At 55.0% G+C, this 19,131-nt stretch overlaps 1 protein-coding gene across 1 annotated transcript; it reads right to left on the bottom strand.

Annotated features, from left to right (window-relative positions):
* Positions 1-390: 390 nt before the first annotated feature.
* TPBGL (trophoblast glycoprotein like) lies at positions 391-1,826 on the bottom strand. The gene has a single exon (XM_058851555.1). The coding sequence runs from the start codon at positions 1,729-1,731 to the stop codon at positions 667-669; it is 1,065 nt and encodes a 354-aa protein (XP_058707538.1). The 5' UTR covers positions 1,732-1,826; the 3' UTR covers positions 391-666.
* Between the last annotated feature and the right edge of the window lie 17,305 nt (positions 1,827-19,131).

Genomic DNA, 19,131 nt, shown 5'->3' with positions numbered 1-19,131 from the left:
AGCTGGAAATGTCACTGAACAAAACTAAATGGATAAACGGGCTCGGAAAAGCATGTCGCTTCCCGGGGAGAGCAGCTGGACGATGCGTTCTCTTTGCAGCGAAAAGAAAAAAAAAAAAAAAAAAAGAAATCAAGTTAAACTTCGCACCTGTCAAATAGAAATCTAATAGGAAAGAGAGCTGTACATGACCAAAGTGAAGTCCAGGCTCCAGGAACGTCCAGGAGGACAGTTTCAGGTACTGCCCGCGGCTTCCTGGGCTGCGCCGAGCAAACCCTCGGGTGCGAGCGCCGAGGCCGGAGGGGCCAGGCGTGGGAGCTTCCCGATCCTCCGGGAGCGCAGGGGCTGTGCACGCCAGCATCCCGCGGGGCCGAGCCGGATCAGGATTAGGGCCGGAGAGGGCACGGGGAGGGAGAGCCGGTCCGGAACCTTCCAGGGAGGGTCACCCCGCGCCGGTGCACCGCAGCGCCCACCCCGAAGCCGGCTTGTCCTCGGAGCCCGATTTGCGGTGGGGCCGTGGCAAGGGGATGGATGGGCTAGGGCGAGGCGAGGGCCGGGTGCGGAGGCTTCGAGGAGCGGCTCGGCGGGCAGGGGCAAGGGCGGGTGCCGGGGATGCCCTCAGGGGCCGGGGGTGCCCTCAGAAGGTGCCCTCAGAAGCCGGGGGTGCCCTCAGAGGCCGGGGGTGCCGGCGCAGCGCGGATCGGCGTCCTGCTCGTAGCGGTAGTGGTAGCCTTCCATCTGGTCGCGGCAGGCCTCGCGCAGGTTGTGCAGCCAGCGCTTGATGCCGCGGCGGTTCAGGTAGAGCACCATGAGGAAGACGATGCCGATGAGCGCCAGGACGATGCCGAAGAAGACGTAGGAGGCCGTCTCCAGCTCGGCGGGCTCGCCGCCGTCGCTGAGGGCGCAGGCCAGCGCCTCGGGCCGCAGGCGCAGCAGGGCCGTGCCTCGCAGCCCCGGCGGCGCCGCGCAGCGCAGGCTCCGCGCGTCGAGCACGCGGGCGGCGGCGGCGCGCAGCCAGGCCAGGAAGGGCCGCAGGCCGCAGTCGCAGCTCAGCGGGTTGGAGGCCAGGCTGAGGCGCAGCCCCCGCAGCTCCGGCGCGTCCAGGCTGCGCAGCTCGGCGGCCGCCAGCCGCTGCAGGGAGTTGTTGCGCAGGTCCAGCTCCTCCAGGCCGGGGGGCAGCAGGGCGGCCGGCAGCGCCTGCAGCGCGTTGCCCGCCAGCTCCAGGCGCCGCAGGCTGAGGTTGCGCATGGCCAGGGCGAGCTGCTCCTCGAGCGGGGCCGCCAGCAGCGCCTGGTTCAGCTGCAGCGTGCGCAGCAGCGGGACCCCGGCGAAGGCGCCGGCGGCCACCGAGAGCAGCGGGTTGTGGCTCAGGTCGAGGGTGCGCAGCGCGGGCAGGCCCTGCAGGGCCATGTCCTCGATGGTGTGGATGTTGTCGTGGCGCAGGCGGAGCAGGCGGAGGTCGCGCAGCGGGCGGGCGGCGAAGGCGGCGCGGGACAGGACGCTCAGGTTGCTGCCGGCGATGCTGAGGTTGTGGACGGCGGCCGGCAGCTCCCTCGGGGGCTCCTCCAGCCTCTCGTAGCGGCACTGCACCAGCTCCGGGGTGGCCACGCAGTAGCAGGCGGAGGGGCAGGCGGCGGGGGCGGCGGCGGGGGGCACGGCCAGCGGCAGCAGGGCGAGCCCCAGCCAGGGCAGCCAGCGCCCGCCGCCCGCCGGCCGCGCCTGCCTGCGGGCCATGCTGCCGGAGCGGGCATGCAGCGCCGGGGCGCGGGGGTCGCTCCTGCCGCGCCGCAGCCCCCCCGGGCCGAGCTGCCTCCGGCGCCGCGCCCGCACACGGCGGCTCTGCCGGCAGCGCCGGGCGCGCCGCTGCCCAAATCGGGCCGGGGGGGGGGGGGATGGAAGGGGAGGAGAGCGAGGAGGAGGAGAAGGAGGAGGAGGAAGAGGAGAAGGGCACGGCTTGGGGCTGCCCGGCGCTGCGGGATGGGCTGCGGAGCGCCGCGGGCTGCGGCCGTCGGGGGGAGCTGAGCCGGGCTCGGCTGAGCCGGGCTCGGCACCGAACCCACCGAGCCCCCGCCGCTGCGGGGTCCCGGGGGCTGGACGGGGCTGGCGCGGCCCCCTTGCTACCCGAGGAGTGATTCGGGGATGTCGCGGTCCCCGTCAAGCCCGGGGAGGATTTGGAGGCTGTCCCGGTCCTTTCCCAGCAAGGTGGGAGTTGGGGGGGCTGCTGCGGTGTGTTTTCCCCCCCGCCAGCCCTCGGGAGGGAATGCGGGCTGTCACGGGGTCTTTCCATCCCGGGGAGGATTTGGGGAATTATCTCTGACCCGTTCTGTCCCAGGGAGGATTTGGGGAGTTGTCTCAGCTCGTCTCCAGACGGGGAGGATCTAGGGGCTGTCCCACTCCCCTTCCAGCCCTAGTCCTCATTCCCTGACCTGCCCCACAAGCCAGACACCCCGCAGCATCCCTGGGCATTGCAGGGTTATCTGCCTCTGCTTCCAAGCCTGCTTGGTCCCCACCGGCATCCCAGTGGCTGTCCAGGGCTGGGGGGCACAGGGAGGGATGCCCCTGGTCATGGTGTTGGGGTGTGTGTGGGATTTTTGGGTGCTGGAGCCACGGACAGCTAGGGACTGGGAGTGCTGTGTTCAGAGCCAGATGCAGCAGCGGTTGGATCCCCTTCAGTGCCTAAATACCTCCATGGACCTGAGCTGGGGGCCACATTAAATAAACCCCATCCTGAGCACAGAGAATCCCAGAATGGTTTGAGTTGGAAGGGACCTTGAAGTGCACCCAGTCCCACCCCTGCCATGGGCAGGGACACCTTCCATTAGCCCAGGTTGCTCCAAACCCCATCCAACCTGGCCATGGACACTTCCAGGGATGGCGATCTCATATATCTTGATTTTTCTCCTCCTCCCTGACCTCATCTCTCATCTTGACCTTTTCCCCAAAGTATTTCCCCTCTTGCTGGGGTTCCATTCCCCAGAAGCTGACCTGCTATGACTGGGTGGCTTGAGCTGACTACCATTTGCCGCACTCCCAGAAACTGGGGAAACTCTGTATTTAAAGTGATGGGGTGTCTGATAGCAGCCAGAGAAATCAAGGAAACTTGTGGAATGGGCAGGGGAGAGAAATAGACGTGGGAACATGCCAGATAACTGTGTGCCATCACATCGTGAAGTGTGGGGCAGCATCCATGGCGGGTTAGTGGGGAGGGCCAGGTGTGCAGTGGGTCGTGCTGAGCCAGCACTGCAGCACTCGCAGATGGAGCCTCCTTTCTCCCAAAATAGCACTTTGCAGTCCATTTATCACATTTAATTGCTATATATAAAGAATTGATAGCACTCTGGAAGACAAGGCAGTGGGTGGGCGAGGTCAGGCCAGGTGAAGCAGGTCCTGGCAACTCTCACCAGCCGGGCTGCGAAGATCCTGGCACCTCTCAGTCCTTCTCCGGGCTCCTCGGACAAGGAGCTGCCATAAAAAAAAGGCAGGCACCTTCTCTCCCGGTCCAAAAGCCATAAAACACGGTGGCTGAGTGACGTTAGAGGTTATGGGAGAGCATGAGGCTCTATGCAGCTGACCCCTTTGACTTTGAAGGGTGGAGATGCTCCAAAGTTTGGAGAGGACGGGTGTTACAGGGCCATACTGCAGCAGGGCCCTTTGGGGACGTGGGGGCTATTGCCTGGTGGCACCGTGGTGACTTCCTTGCCTGCTGCAAACACCCTGGGCTTCCCCAGGGATGGCTGGGGGGTGGTGAAGTCACAGCATCCAGCTCAGCAGAGCTTTGGGGAGCCAGGGCTGTGCCAGCATGTACAACTGTTCCCGAGGTCCCAGCACCAACCACCAAGCTGATGTTATTCATTCCCATCTGTCATGCTGGAACCTGGAGCACCTCAAATATGCTGGGTGCAGACCTTCAAGCCCCCTTGGATTGATTTGAGAGCCTTCTCCACCATCACCCCCGACCATAACTGCATTTGAAACAGCATTGAAGACTTCCTGTGGTTCAAGGCTGGGAGATTGTATCTGCTATTGCCTTGTCTCAGGATGAGATTAGGTCAGGCTGATGAGATTTGTTCCTACAATTCCATACAGACTGTTACTCATTGCCTGGTTATCTTCTGGAGGCTTCCAAGGAGAACTGATTGCTTGTGCCATGTCTTTGGTAACTGCTGTCAGGCCACCTCTCTGTGGCATTGCTTCTCTTTCCCCCTTGTCAGCGGTGGCCCGGGTTATTTTTGGTTTTGCACCCTGGAGATGTGCAAGCACAGCTCTGGTTCCTCTCCCACCTTGTCCCACACTGTTTTTTTGCTGCTGCTGCTGCTCCTATTGGCTGTTTGCAGATGTGTTTAGTGAAGGCTGGAACAAAAAGACAGTGAATGGTTTGGCTGGCTCCTTATAGTGGTAGAGGGCATTGTTCTTTCCCTCTCCATCTCTCTGTGTTTCCTGCTGCTGCACACTGAGGCTGAAGGCTCTCCTCTGGGCAGAGGATGGGTGGAGAGCAGCCTTGAGGAGAAGGACCAGGGGGTGTTGATGAGTGAAAAACAGGACCTGCTCCAGCCCAGAAACCACCCCCATGCCCTGGGCTGATCCCCCAGCATGGACAGCAGGGGAGGGGTGATTGTGCCCCTCTGCCCCTGAGCTCAGGTGAGACCCCACCTGCAGAGCTGTCCCAGCCCTGGGGCCAGCAGCACAAGGACCTGGAGCTGCTGCAGAGAGTCCAGAGGAGGCCCCGGAGCTGCTCCAGGGCTGGAGCCCCTCTGCTCTGGAGCCAGGCTGGGAGAGCTGGGAGAGGAGAAGGCTCCAGGGAGAGCTCAGAGCCCCTTGCAGGGCCTGAAGGGGCTCCAGGAGAGCTGGAGAGGGGCTGGGGACAAGGCATGGAGGGACAGGACACGGGGAATGGCTTCCCACTGCCAGAGGGCAGGGATGGATGGGATATTGGGAAGGTATTGTCCCCTGTGAGGGTGAGGAGGCCCTGGCACAGGGTGCCCAGAGAAGCTGTGGCTGCCCCTGGATCCCTGGGAGTGTCCAAGGCCAGGCTGGACAGGGCTTAGAGCAGCCTGGGATGGTGGAAGGTGCCTCTGCCAACACTGCAGCATTTGAACCCAGACATGAACCTTTGCTCAGCAAACACTGGCAGCAGCATCCCTTTAAAATTCACACCTGTGACACGGGAATTGCTCATTTCCCTGCAGGAGCATGCTTGGAAAAATGCTGGAAAATAAGGAATACTTTTTTCGATGTTTTCCACATGAAACTGTTGGAAATTACATTTGTTTCACTTGAAAAAATTCTTCCACCTGTATTTGCAGAGGTTTGTCACTGAAGTCCTGGCTTTGCCTTGTCCCAGGGTGATTTCTTTCCCTCCCTTGCTCATACCAGTTTGGGATTACAAAAGATTTTGTAAAAATCTGCTTTTAAACCAAGACGGGAGAGTCCCCAGGCACAGGAAAATGGAGGCCAACTCCCAGATTTTGTGTCTTGCTCCAGGGATGGTGCTGGGGCTGGAGGTTGGGTTGGGCCTCCCTGGTCCCACGGCTAACCTGTTTCCCTGTGACCTGGCAGAAATTGCCTTCCCCAGGCCCAGCAGATAAAACGTGGGAAATAAAAGCCAGGCCAGGCTGGGCCACCAAAACCAGATGGGGACAGCCCATCCCTGTGGGTTGTGGCTGGCCATGCTTATCTCTGCAGGAAGAGCTCATCCCTGGCACAGGCAGAGGCTGCTGCTGGCCGGGTGTTCCACGCCGCCTCCTTTTCCCGTGGCACAGCTCCCGTGTCCGTGTGTCCCAGCTGGCACCACCCAGAGCCCATCTACTTGCTCGGGGAATGGGGTGGCTCCTGTGGGTAGCCCAGCCACTGCTCCAGCCCCACTGATGGATTCCTCCTCGTGCTAATCCAGGGAGCCAGGCGGAGCTGGGCACGGCTGCTAATTGCTGCATATCTTACGATGCCATCGGAGCTTTTGCATTTAAACATGACAGACGTGCAGAGGCAGCTGCAGGGTGGTGCAGGGGGTTGCTCCCCGTGCTTACAGCCCTGTGGAGCAGGGTCCTGCACAGTGGCAGAGGAGAGGAGGGGAAAGCAGTGAATCAGGAGGCCCTGGGTGACCTGGAGTCACCAGGGTGTTTTTTCACCCCAGATAAGTGGAACCCTGCGGTGCTGGGCTGTGCTGGCTCCCCTGGGCACGAGGGTGCCCAAAGCCAGGCTTGGCTTTGCCGAGTCCCGGGTCCAACAGAGAAAACGCTACCCCAGGCCGGCAGGGAAAGAACAAATCCCTCATGGCAAAGCCACAGGATGCAGGAGGGGAGGGATGGCCCCTCCGCAGCGTCAGGGCTTGGCCACGGAGCCCGGGGCGTGTTTAACTGCTCTGTTTAAACCACGGCATCGGAAGGAGAGAGCACCTTCTCCCCCGCCGCCTGCAGAGCCCCGTGTGTGCTGGTAATGCTCTATAAATACATTAGCAATAAATAATGGATAGCCTGGATGGGCATTAAAGTGTAAACAGGAGGTGAAGGGCTCTCTCCCATTACCGGTCCCCCGAGAGCCACGCGCATTCCTCTCTCCAAGTCCGGCTTGATGTTACTCCAACTGCAGAGCCCTTAGTCACAGCAGCGACAATATCATAGATCAGTGGCTCCAGAGTTGGCAAAAACAAACCAAAAATAGTCCGGAGGGCAGAGTCTTCCTCCCGATGGCATGCTGGATTTGCCTGCATCAGCGTTTTTGCCTGTGATGCTCCTCTGCCTGCACGGGCTGACCCTCCCAAGGAATCAGAGTCCTCTCCCTGGCACACTCCATCCCAGAAAGCTTGGGAGCGCCCCTGATTTGGGAGGTTTTATACCCCTTGGATGCAGCTGAATTGTTGAGCCATGCCGGCTGGATATGGTCCCCAAAAGTCAGTGCCCTGTGGCCGAAGGTGGCCCCATTCCCAAGCTGGGGGGGATTGTCCCCATCACTGAGGTGACTGTGCCCCCAGATGGGTTGGGGTGACCATGGCCCAGATGGTCCCAAGGGGTGGCACAGACGCCAGTCTGATGTGCAGAGACAAGGAGGTTAGATGAATTTACAGATGTGACATGGGACCTGGGGAGGAGGCTTGTGCTGAGAGTTGAAGGAGGGGCTGCTGGGAGTCACTCAGGCTTTGTGCTGCTTCCAAAGGGTCCTCTCAGCCCCAAATAAAAGCAAACCTTCCTGGTGCCAGCTGTTAGTGATACATCCCAGGGTCTACTGTCCTCCTGGAGAGGAGAACAGGGCTTGGAGAACAAGCTGGCTCCGAGCCCTTCTCCTCCTGCAGCCTTGCTCTGCCAGAACTGGGCATTAATTCATCACCTGGCTGCAAACAGCTCAGGAATGGCTCTGCTTTGAGAGAGGAAAGGGATGAGCTCTTCATCTCCCCAGCTTTCCCGGGAGCCTCAGGCAGAGCCATGGAGATGGGATTTGGGAGCCGTGCCAGCCCAACTCAGGGTCAGGTACCGGCAAATCCGGTGTGTCACGGTCTGGTTGGGCTCTTTCCTCTGCGAGGGGCTCTGGCAGCGAGCCTGGACAGCCAGCGTGTCCCAGGGCAGGCCTGCAGCCAGGCTGGGCTCGGCAGGGCATTCATGGATGAGCCAGCAGCATCGGCTGGGAATGGGGCAGTGCCGAGGTTTCCCCCTTTGCTGATGCTCATGGTCTGCCTGAAGCTGGGGGCTTCTGACCTGGACGTGCTCATGTGATTCCTCTGGATTCTTCCCCTCTAAACTGCCCTTGTGAGACCCTGCCTGGAGTCCTGGGCACAGTTGTGGTGCCCCAGCACAGGAATAAGGATGTGGAAGTGTTGGAGCAAATCCAGAGGAGGCCACGGAGTTAATAAGGGGAGTGGAGCACCTCCCTATGGAGACAGGCTGGGAGAACTGGGACTGTTCAGCCTGGAGAAGAGAAGGTTGTGTGGAGACCTCACAGCTCCTTACAGGATCTAAAGGAAGCTGGAGGGTGACTCTCCATCAGGAAGTGGAGTGACAGCACAAAGGGGAAAGCCTTAAACTGCCTGAGGGAAGGTTTGGATTAGGTGTTGGGAAGGAATTCCTCTTGTGAGGATGGGGAGGCCCTGGCACAGGGTGCCCAGAGCAGCTGTGGCTGGCCCTGGACCCCTGGAAGTGTCCAAGGCCAGGCTGGATGGGGCTTGGAGAAGCCTGGGACAGTGGAAGGTGTCCCTGCCATGGCAGAAGGTGGGAATGGATGTGTTTTAAGGTCCCTTCTCACATAAACCATTCTGGGATTCTGGGATTTGTGTATTTGAACTGCTAAAAGCAGAAGAAAAAAGTCCCCATAAAATTTCATGTGCATTGTATTTCCTGGTTCTCCCCCAGCCATTTCCAAAACCAGGACCAGTCTGTAATGGCAGGAATGTGTCTGTTAATCAAGACAACCTAGGCCATGAAGATCTATTCCAGAAAGGATGATAAATAGGATTGCTGGAGTGCAGGGAACCTCTGTCCACCACTGATTCTCCCTCTCCTATCCTCCTCCCTGAGCCCTTCAGGCCTGTTTGTCTTCCTGCATTTCCTTGGAGAGCTGCTATTTCCTGCTTTTCAGGGTGTCAAATCCTCTTGCAGAGTAAAGGTGTGTGTTGGAAGCCAGGAAGGTGATGAGAGGAGGGTGGGCAGGATGGCAGTGGGGCCGATGGGGGGAGCTGACCTTCTTCCAGACCCCGCTCGGGGCTGAGCTTTATTCCCAGGTGGTGGCTGATGCAAAGCTGCTCGAGCATCCCAAATTCTCCAGTCAGGTGGAAGCCAAGGGGGTGATGCAATCGGAGCAGGCAGCTGACAGGCTGCTGAGCTCCCTCAACATCTCCAGCATGTGCTTCCCTGGGTATTTTTCACTGCCAGCCAGCTGAGCTCGTTACTACACTGAGCAAATGAAAAAGTATAAATTTCCCCAAGCTTGGAACTGGGGGAGAGTCACAATTACTCACACTGGAGCTGACAATTAATAATGGAGATCTGAGAAATTACACACACCTGGGATAGTGCTCAGCACCTGGAGAATATTAAATTAACGCTCACAGACACCCTGAGCTTGGAGCTGTGAAGTCCTGTTTTTGATGCCTGATGGCAGAGCTGAACTCAGAGCTCCTCCTGTGGGCATGGTGAAGGCAGGACGGAGAATTCCTCAGGGAATTTCTGTCCTCCAGCTCCTGAAGTGCTGCGATAGGACCTGGTTTTGTATTATTCAGGTGGCATAAATAATCTCCTGAGTCTAGAGGGGACAAAAAGGGCAGGCACGGCCTTGCCGAGGCTCCTTTTTGCACAAAGTGACTGGGGGTGACCCTCACCAGTCCCAGTCCTGCTCTGGACAGGGACTGGGTAAATGTGGTCTCCTGAGAGACAAGGAGAACCCAGTGTGAGACCTCTGCAAAGAAGAGCGTGAGGCCTGGGTATCCCACAGTCCCCCAAAACCCTACACTATAACTCAGCCTTTTTCCCTCATATCCCGTGGGCAACAGCATTTTCCTGGGGTTTGGGTCTGCTGGGGTTTGGGGGGAGGATGTGTGTGCACATCCAGCAACTCCTCTGCAGGGAACCTGGCCCCAGCAGTGGAGCTTGATGGTGAATTCTTCCAGAATCCCTGAAAAACTGCAGCCCCCCACGCACCGCTGACGGTGTCTGAGTCACAACAGAGCTCGTTGCGATGGTTCAAGTCCTGCCTGCAGAAGGGATTGCTCAGGGGAAGAAGCAGAGGCCGGTGCTCAGCAGGATTATAAATAACTTGCCATGGGGACCTTCCAGCTTCCCTTCTGTGGCACGGTCGTAAATACAGTGCTTTGGGAAGCACCGGTGCATTAGTGAGGGCTGTAAAGCACCGGGGCCTTGGCTGGGCACTGCTGGCTGAAACAGCAGCAAAAACCCAGCAAGAAAAATCCATCCCATTTTCTTTTATGAACCACATAATCAGAGCCAGCAATCTGCTGGCTCAAAGTGCACTTTAGGAGATTCACAAACTAAAGCCCAAAACAGGCAAAAGACCCCCAAAGCTTCCCAAGGCTGGGGTAGAGCCGTGGATCCTCTCTCCCCTGGTGCTCTCCAGGCAGGGTGGGCTTTCCCCTGCCACCACAGGTGGTACCTGAGCAAAATGCTGCAGGCAGAAGTCTTGCAGGAGAAAATGCAGACAAGGGAGGTGATAACATCTGGTAAATGATCCTTCTCTAATTGGTGTTTTATGGTTGTTCGGTGGCTGGTGTGTAAAACCCCAACAAGCTTCATCAACCTTCTGAGGAGCAAAGGGCTGCTGTGAGGCTGCTGCATGGGAGGGGGGACAAGGAGAGCCCCCAGCCTGTGACTTTCCAAAGGCATTTTCTGAGTCACCTTCCGGAGGGATCTCCCTGCTGCTGCCCTGGGAGCTGAGGGAGATGTCACCTGCACAGGGTCCATGCACCAGGGAGGGCAGATACCTCTCAGCAGCCCCCAAATAGCTTCCCAAGTGCTGGGCTTAGAAAAAATAAAACAAGACATGGGGAAGGCTTTAGGGGTGGAGAAGCCTGATGTGTCTTGTTCTGGGCAGGGAATTGTTTGGCCTCAGGCAGCCCTGCTCCTCTCCCCACTTCGATCAGCTCTGCAGGCTGGAAGATGCTCCTTGGCACTTTGTTGGACTGCTGTGAGGATGGGGATGGGAAGCAGCTATTTCTGCATGAGGAACCTGCCCAACCCCTGTTGTCCAGGGTTGTCCCATCCATCTGCCCTGGAGAAAAGGTATTTTCCAGGTACCAGGATGTCAGGTCCTGCTCAAAGCAATGATGTCTGTCCTCTCTGTAGGGGAAGCTCTCCCTCCTCTCCAGCACTGACCCATGTTGGCCCTTGGCTCTCTCCCCAGAGAATCCCTCTCCTACCTTGCCACACTCACCACCATTCCCAGGGCTGGAAGGAGTCATTCATCCATGAGGATCCCAGGACACGGTCCCCAGGGGCAGCCCTGGTGGTTGTTTCTGCCTGGCACCAGGGATGGTCCAGCTGTGGTGGCTCTTGTTTACTCGTCTGAGGCCTGCAAAATATTAGGAGAAAACAGATGGCTCTTAATTGGCAGTGCAGCTTACTTCCTGCTCTCCAGATAAACCAGTAAATTAAGGCTTAAATCAAACTTCATACCAGTTAGAAGGCTCTTTGTAATTATTTCAAAATCTAGACAGATTTAAGGGCCTGGATTAAGGCTCTGTTTACTGTAATGAATGAAAAATGCCTGCTCTGTCCTGTAAGGCTGAGCAGCAAAGGGTTGAAGTGCTGGAAATGGCACCAGCAAAATCCTCAGGCTCTGATGACCAAAGTTTTGGGGAGAAGCAAGAGGTCGTGGACTTTGGCCAGGCTCTTCTGTGTGAGTAGACCTGTGATGGGCTGCTGAGGAGCACACAGCTCACTCTGGGACATAGTGACACCATCAGGAGGCTCTGGACATCCGTGGGGAGTCACAGCGTGGTTCAGGGCTGAGCAAAGTCTTGGGATAATTTTAATTGAAGCTGAATGCAGCTCGGTTAAGATAAACAAAGTTTAATAAGCTGACCAGCTAAGGCTGATTGAAAGGGAGTGATGCCTCTGGCTCTCCTGTGAGCATCTCCCACCGGAGCAGCATGGATTGGCAGCTGCTCCAAGGAAGTGCAAAAGCACAAGCCCGTGTGTTTGGGACATACCAGGGTCACCTGCTATGACAGGTCCATTTTTCAACCCCTCCTGAATAACCCACACAGGAATTTATTCACCTCTCAGCAGGAAAAGTGCCTCTTGCTAATTACACTGTTTTTAGAGCTCCTGACAGGACGAGTGCCACACCATGTGTCCTGCTCCCTGCAAGATGCAGCCCAAGCCTCCTGGGGCATGGAGAGCTGGCCAAGTATCCTTCCATGGAGCTGGGAGAGAGAGATACCACAATCCCTGCGCAGCAAGCTGTCATCAAGCTACAGCATGCCTGGGGACAGCGGCTGGCTGTCACATGCTGAGGGTCTCCCTGCTGGCCTCAGCCTGGGCGGGCTCCCCTGGAGCTGATCCAGTGGTGAAGGAAGAGTTGTGCAGGAGATCCTGGAATATAAGGTTGGAAGGGGCCTCAGGGATCATCTGGTCCAACCTTTCTGGGACAAGGCAGCCCAGTACCCTTACAGATGAATCTTAGAAGTGTCCAGAGTTGAGGAATCCTCTGTTTCTCTAGGGAGATTATTCCAACGACTGATTCTTCTCACTGAGCAAAATTATCCTCTTTTGTCCAGCTGGAATATCCCCAGGGGGAGAAAAACCTGCACCCATTACCCCTCATCTTTTCTGTCCAAGGGAATCTCCATCTTCTCAAGTAGCCACCCCAGAATGTGGTGGTACTGTTTTCTTTTCTCAAGGCTGGGCAAACCCAGGGCTCTCAGCCTTTCCTCACCTGGCAGCTTTCACAGTCCTTGGGTCATCTCTGGAGCTCTTCTCTGGGCCCTCTCCCACACCTTTACTGTATAGCATGGGCCAAAACTGGGCACAGTATTCCAGGAATGGCCTGGATGGGATAATGACTTCTTTGTCTCAGCTGGTGATGCCCTGGCTGATGGGGTCCCATTTTGTGCCCAGCCTGTTTCCAAGGCCGATCCACAGATGTTTCGCTGCAGGGAAGGAGCTGATACATTTCTGTGCATTGCCAGGGAGGGTGGTAATACCCCACGCGTGGGCACTGAGTCCCTGATAATTTCCTAGCAACCTAGAAAAGTATTGATTGTGCCAAGCAGCACATTCATGCTTCATCTCAGAGTGAAAAATTCAGTGCTGCCATGCAGTAAATTCAGCAAAGCATTCACAATTAATGCACAGTTCCTGGCCCTGCCTTTTGGATAGGTTGCCAGGACTGATTGATGATTGGAATTCTGCTAACTGCTTTAAGGAGCAAATCAAGGAGCAAGTTAAAATATCTGTGCTTTGGGCATGGAAAAACAGCTTCAGTGAGTAAGCTGGAAGATCACATTAGTCTAGACAGGCCTCTCTCGGCTGTCTCTAAAGGAGCTCCATCTTCATCCATCCCTGGCCAGCCCCACAGAAAAGGAACAACACCCACGGGCACGTGCAAAGCGTCAATTCTTGCTCCCAAAGGAGTATTTTTAGTGAAATGAAAACTGGAGGTGCACCAGATCTCACAGCAACAGCAAAATGCCTTGGAAAGCAAATGGCTCAAGGAAAGATTGCCTGTTAAATGGAACGGTAAATACCAGTATTGATATCCAGGGAAGGGTTTGTGATCCCTTCCTCCTTCTCATCCTGGGAAGGAAGTCAGGTGGAACAGCTGCTGGAAAGGAGGAGGGAAGTGTGGAGGTTGAAGGAGCAGGATCCCTTCAGGAAACAGCTCTGGGAGATGAAAAGGGCTTTGTACAGAGCAGACATGCAAAAGGCTGGGCGGGGTTCAGGTGCCTAATTTGCAGCTGGATCAGGCAGAGGACTCTGCCCCATCTCCTGGGACCCAGCTCTCCTCAGGAAACTCCCGATTCTGCAGGAGCTGCAGTCAGTGGGTACAAACCGAGAGAGTGGAAGTTGAGGCTGGATATTAGGGAGAAATTCTTTACTGTGAGGATGCTGAGATCTGGAAGAGATTGCTCAGGGAGGTTGTGGGCCTGGGTAAGACCTTGATCAAGCTGGTCTGCTGGGAGGTGCCCCTGCTTCTGAGCAGTGACCGAGAGGGGCTCACTCAGCCTGTTTATATATTCCAAAGGCTTTGCTGCTGGTCCCATTTCACTTTGACAATGGCCACGTTCAGCTGGATGGCAAATCCGAGAGGGGAAGCTGTGTAACCCCGGCACAGAGAGGTGTCTCTGCAGGAAAGGCAGGCAGAGGTTGTTTAAGGAGCAAAGGAGTGCAGAAAATCACGGTAGCGTTGCAGAGCGCGCACAGAAAGGACTCTGAGAGCCCACTGGAAATCAAGTGGCATTAAGGCATGAATAAGCAACTGAGGGGGAAAAAAAAAGCCCTTCATGTTACAAAAAGGGATGAGGAGGAAGGGAGCAATTCACTCTGGGAATGAAAGTGCTGCATCAGCCTGGTGGCTCCAGAAGCAGCCAGAGGGATTGATCTGTGTGCTTGCTGGGAAATGTGCCACCACCCTAAGAGTCCCCCTGGGCACAATCCCCTCTCCGGAGCTCTGGGCATGCAGAAATGCCAGGTGCAAAACACCTCTCTGGGCAGGATGGAGGGAACAGCTCCCTCTGCAGAGAGGATGCTCCACACAGAGTGGGAGGTGCTGCACTGTAAAACTGCCTGGGCTTTGGTGGGACAAGACCCTAAAAATCATCTTATTCCACCCCCTGCCATGGGCAAGGGACACCTCCCACTATCCCAGGTTGCTGCAAGCCTGTGCCAGGGCCTTCCCTTCCTCACAGGGAACAATTCTCCGCAGTATCCCATCTAATGCTGCACTCTGGCAGTGGGAAGCCATTCCCTGTGTCCTGTCCCTCCAGGCCTTGTCCCCAGTCCCTCTCCAGCTCTCCTGGAGCCCCTTCAGGCCCTGCAAGGGGCTCTGAGCTCTTCCTGGAGCCTTCTCCTCTCCAGGTGAGCACCCTCACTCTGCCAGACATCCAAGGCAGGGATAGTGGGGAAAGAAGCATCAGGTAAGTGTATTGAAAGAATTTATGGCTCCTGCACAAGAATGGGTGAAAAACCCCTTTGGGGTCAGGAGAGGAAATGCAGGGATGACTGCACTTGGCTTTGCTGCTGTTGTAGTGGGAAGGTGACCCTGCTGCTAGGCACTGCAGAGTTAAACACCTTTCTCAGCTTGTGACATAGAAATACGATCTATCTGGGGGAAAGCCGTATTTTTACAGCCTTAACATGGCAGCGTGACATTCTGGAGCTTCAGTATTCCCCTGGCAGAGCACTGGGTAAATGCCACTGCCAGTAAAGTCTGGTGACCTCTCTGGAAATTCAGGAGTGGTTGTATGGCCTTGAAGGAGGACTCTGGGAGCCTTATCCCCTGCAGCAAAAGGCCCAAATCCTGCCTGCCACATACCGAACAGCAATCCTGTCCCAGGCAACATTCCAGTGCTTCCAGCTGACTACTACAATTCCCTTAACACTGTGCATGTCAAACAGCAGAGCATGGTCGTGATCTGTTGCTGTACAGAATTTGTAGTGCACAAAGAAAGAGCTGGGAAAATGCTTCAGCGTGAACAAAAGGGAATAGACCTGCTCAGGGTCCGGCATGGCACGAGGAGAGACATGGAGTGTGCCCCAGGTGCTGGGGAAGTTAGATTTGTTAGCAGCCATGGCTTGTGAAATGAATTTCCCTGCATTATCTGTCAGGAGCTGACTGCAACTTGGTTATCTTTGCTCGTGACATAGGATTATTGCCAAGTTATTTCGTGCTCCGTTGATGGCTGCAGAGCTGTCCCAGCTTTCCTTGTGAGGGGTCACAAGTGTGAAGCTGGAAGCTGCTGCCAGGGACCCCCAGCTCATCCCTGGCTCAGTGACAGTCCCATAGCAGAGGGGGTTGCTCACTGTGGGCCCCAGTGAGGGGCACAGCCACTGCTTTAGCACAGATTTCTCCCTCACAGATCCGTTAGGGACGTTGTGGAGGATGCAAAGATTTATCTACTTGCTGGCAGAAAAAGTGAAGAGAGGAAGAAAGAAAAGGTGTCTTTGGGTTGTCTTTGTACCTCCAGGAGTTTAGGCAGTAGAAATAAAAGCATCTAGGTGGGAATTCCCTTTCAGGGACATCCCATGGCACTGTGGCTCAGGTGTACAACCCAGAGTATCCTCCTTGCCACAGAAAAAGGCTTTTGTGGTTCAGGAGTACCACAGCAGCAAGTCTGCCTTTTCAAAGGTTTGGAAATCTTCATGCGCCAGTTCCTGGGTGCGTTCATCCCCAGCTTCTAGGTCACCATTTTTGCTTGGAAACCCTAACCCTGACCCTCACCCATTGTCTCTGACAGCATCAGAGACGATGGATGTCCTCACTGACTGCATCCCTCATCACCAGCTACCCAGGATTTTGGGAAGGAATGAGCTTTGCTCACCCAGGCAGAGCGTGTAACCCTGTGTGGGAGTATTGGAGATCTTGTCCCCTCAGTTTGGCTGCTCTGGAGTCCATAGCACCATTAATCACACCCTGACCAGCTGCTGGAGGGTTTGTTTTAAATCTCCCCAGACAGCTCTGGCTCTGCAGAGAGTTCATTAAACATGAGCACTTTCTGTCCTGAGAGAGAATTAAATGAGTTAACACATCTTAACGAGGAACTTAAGTGCTGGGTAATGGAAAGAACAGTGAGCGGGGTTGGATGCACGGATGGGGCGCAGGGGACTCGTTGGGAAGTGCCCAGAGATCTGGCTCCTGCTGGAAAGTGTCTCTGGAAGGGAGGTGATGTACAGTGCTCTGCCTGAACAGCTGCACTGGGGTGGCCCTTCTGGGAGAGAAATCATGGAATCCCAGTCTGTTTTGGGGTGGCAGGGACTTTACAGCCCATCCATTCCCACCCCTGACATGGCAGGGACACCTTGCACTGTCCCAGGCTGCTCCAAGCCCCATCCAGCCTGGCCTTGGACACTTCCAGGGATCCAGGGGCAGCCACAGCTTCTCTGGGCATTATTCCTTCCTAATATCCCATCTATCCCTGCCCTCTGGCAGTGAAAAGCCCTGGAATCCCACATCCAAAGGCAATTGGCTGCAGTGTGAGGAGCACCTGGGAGCAGGCATTAAAGGTTTAAATGTTTGCTGTGTGCTGCTGATGGAAAAGGTGGGGAAGGAGGAAGGTGGGAGAAGGGAGCGATGAGGCAGGTGGCCAGAGACTGGAAATGCAAGCTGGAGAAATCAAAGGACACACTGAGATTATGGATGGGCACAGAAACGGGATTGTCCCTTCAAAAGGCAATTAACACTTGAGACATTTTGATGTTCCTTTGTTCCTATATTTAATCTAAAGTTAACGAAGCTTTGCAAGGAAGATGCTGGGCTTTGGAAGAGCTGCTGCTCCAGCCCCGACAGCGACAAGGGAACTGGAACTATGGACCCCAAACTGGGGGGCTGTGAGGGGATGGGGCTGAGGAGTGAGGGAATGGGGCTGAGGAATGAGGGAATGGGGCTGAGGGGATGGGGCTGAGGGGATGGGGCTGAGGAGTGAGAGGATGGGGCTGAGGAGTGAGGGGATGGAGCTGAGGGGATGGGGCTGAGAGGATGGGGCTGAGGAGTGAGGGGATGGGGCTGAGGGAGTGCAACTTTTGCACCTGGGCTCTATGGCAGCCCCAAATGATGACACTCTGCCAGCAGACTGGCACAGACATTTAGTTAATTTGCTTCCCATATTGTAAAGTGGCTCCTTGAAGTTAAAATCCCCATCCAGGGAGGATTTTCCCCCAATTCTCCTCGCTCTTGGTGGGATCTGGGGAATTAAGCTCAGGGTTTAGGTGTGATCAGTCCTTCCCTCTGCTTTTCAGACCAGCACAGTCATGTGAGAGGGCTGTTATGCTTGGTTTAACAGAAAAGTAGCACTGGAAAATAAAAAAAAAAGCAATGAAAAGAAGCCTTAGAATGGCAATTTCTTATTCTTTCTGATGCCTCTGTATCCAGGGCTGATAAACATTCACATTTCCTTTGGTAAAAGGGAAAGAACTGTAAGGGGAAGTGGATCTGCTTTGAGGTGGAGTACAGATCTCAATAAATTCTAATCAGCTGCTCAGGAATGGACACAGGGGATTGGGAATTGGTAGATAAAGCCTCAACTGTTAAAAGAAACACCAAGCAGCTCCTTCTGGCTGGATAAATCAGGCAGGCCTCTATATTCACGTGTAACCAATTAATGAAGACCAGAGTTGTACTCTCACGTTGGATTAAATTTGGATTTATGGCCTGGAAGATTACATTGATATGTACCTGTGGTGGAAAAGTCTTGGTTTCGTTTTGAGCCCTGCTTCTTCCCTGCCAGCCAGGCACTTAGTCAATAAAATAAAAAAGAAAAGAGGCTGCTGGGACAGAAATTCTCATTTTTTCTTCAGGCCAGGCCAAATAATAAATCCGCAACCAATTAAACTTCCCACCCATCCCTGCTCCACAAACCACAGCCTCCTGAAAGCTCATGTCCCCAGCTGAGGTGAAGCTCCTCCATTCCTCTCACTGCACAGCTGAAGCTGCTGCTCCTAAGGGAGACATTTTCCTGGCTTTTGGTGATTTTATCCCGTTCCAATTGTACCACCTCTTGTTTCTAGCCTGTGTCTGCTCCAGTTTGCCTTTGCAAGGCTGCCAGCAAGCACTTGGGATTATTCACACATATTTGCTTGCAAGCATCGATTAGTTTGATCACCCTTGCAATCATTATTCTTGCAAAGACCAGAAGCTTTTAGCCTGGTTTGTTTAGTTTTTAAATGTCAGGAGCAGTGGAGTTTGCAAACAGAGAGGGAAAGGGTTATAGGAATGACCTGTTCTGGTGTTAAAGCAGGAGCTAGAAGTAAATTTAGAGATTTGCAGGTTCAGAGAAAGGGTTGTGGGTGAGGAAAGGACAAGAAAGAGGAGAAATGGGGGTAATGTCTCATAGAGACATGGAGAAACTTTCCTGCAATACAGAGCTGTGTCTGCCAGAAAATCCCCTGTCCCTTAGAGGGATTTTCCTGTTAACAAGTCCTCAACAAGTCTGCACCCAGGGGACAGCAATGCTCTGCCCCTGGGCAATGGCAAAGCACCAAAAAGCATCAGAAGGGCTCCAAAAGCACCTTGGGACTGAGCCGAAACCTCTGCCAGATGGGACTGTGGCTCCGAGGTTGGGGTGAGGAACTCACTGCGCTCCAAAAGCCACAAGTTCCGGGCTTGTTTCCACAGGCAGGACCCAAAGGAATGGATCTGGCCCTCAGAAAATTGAAATTAAGCTTGTAGACTCTTCCTTGCTCATTTTTCGGAAAGCCTTTTCTCTCCCAATCTTTAATCAAATGTTTCTTCAGCTTTTTATATAGTTCCTATCGAAAAACCCATCTGTGAACAAAATTCCCCTAATTTCCAGCTTAATATTTTTTTCTGCAAGTGGCAAAATGTTCTCGTCTGAAAAATGTTTAATAAATTTCCCTCTGTCTCTTGCTTTTATTAGCCGTGCTTTCCTATTCCTGACGATGCTCTCTGCCATTCCCATGTTCCAGGGCCCACTGAATTATTCAACCCATTTATTTCTGACTTTGGGTATTGTTCTGATCTACC

The sequence above is a fragment of the Poecile atricapillus genome, chromosome 1 (assembly GCF_030490865.1).
Source record: "Poecile atricapillus isolate bPoeAtr1 chromosome 1, bPoeAtr1.hap1, whole genome shotgun sequence".
NCBI classification, from domain to species: Eukaryota; Metazoa; Chordata; class Aves; order Passeriformes; family Paridae; genus Poecile; species Poecile atricapillus.
Note: the sequence above shows the minus strand (reverse complement) of the source record. Positions and strands in the feature narration are given on the sequence as shown.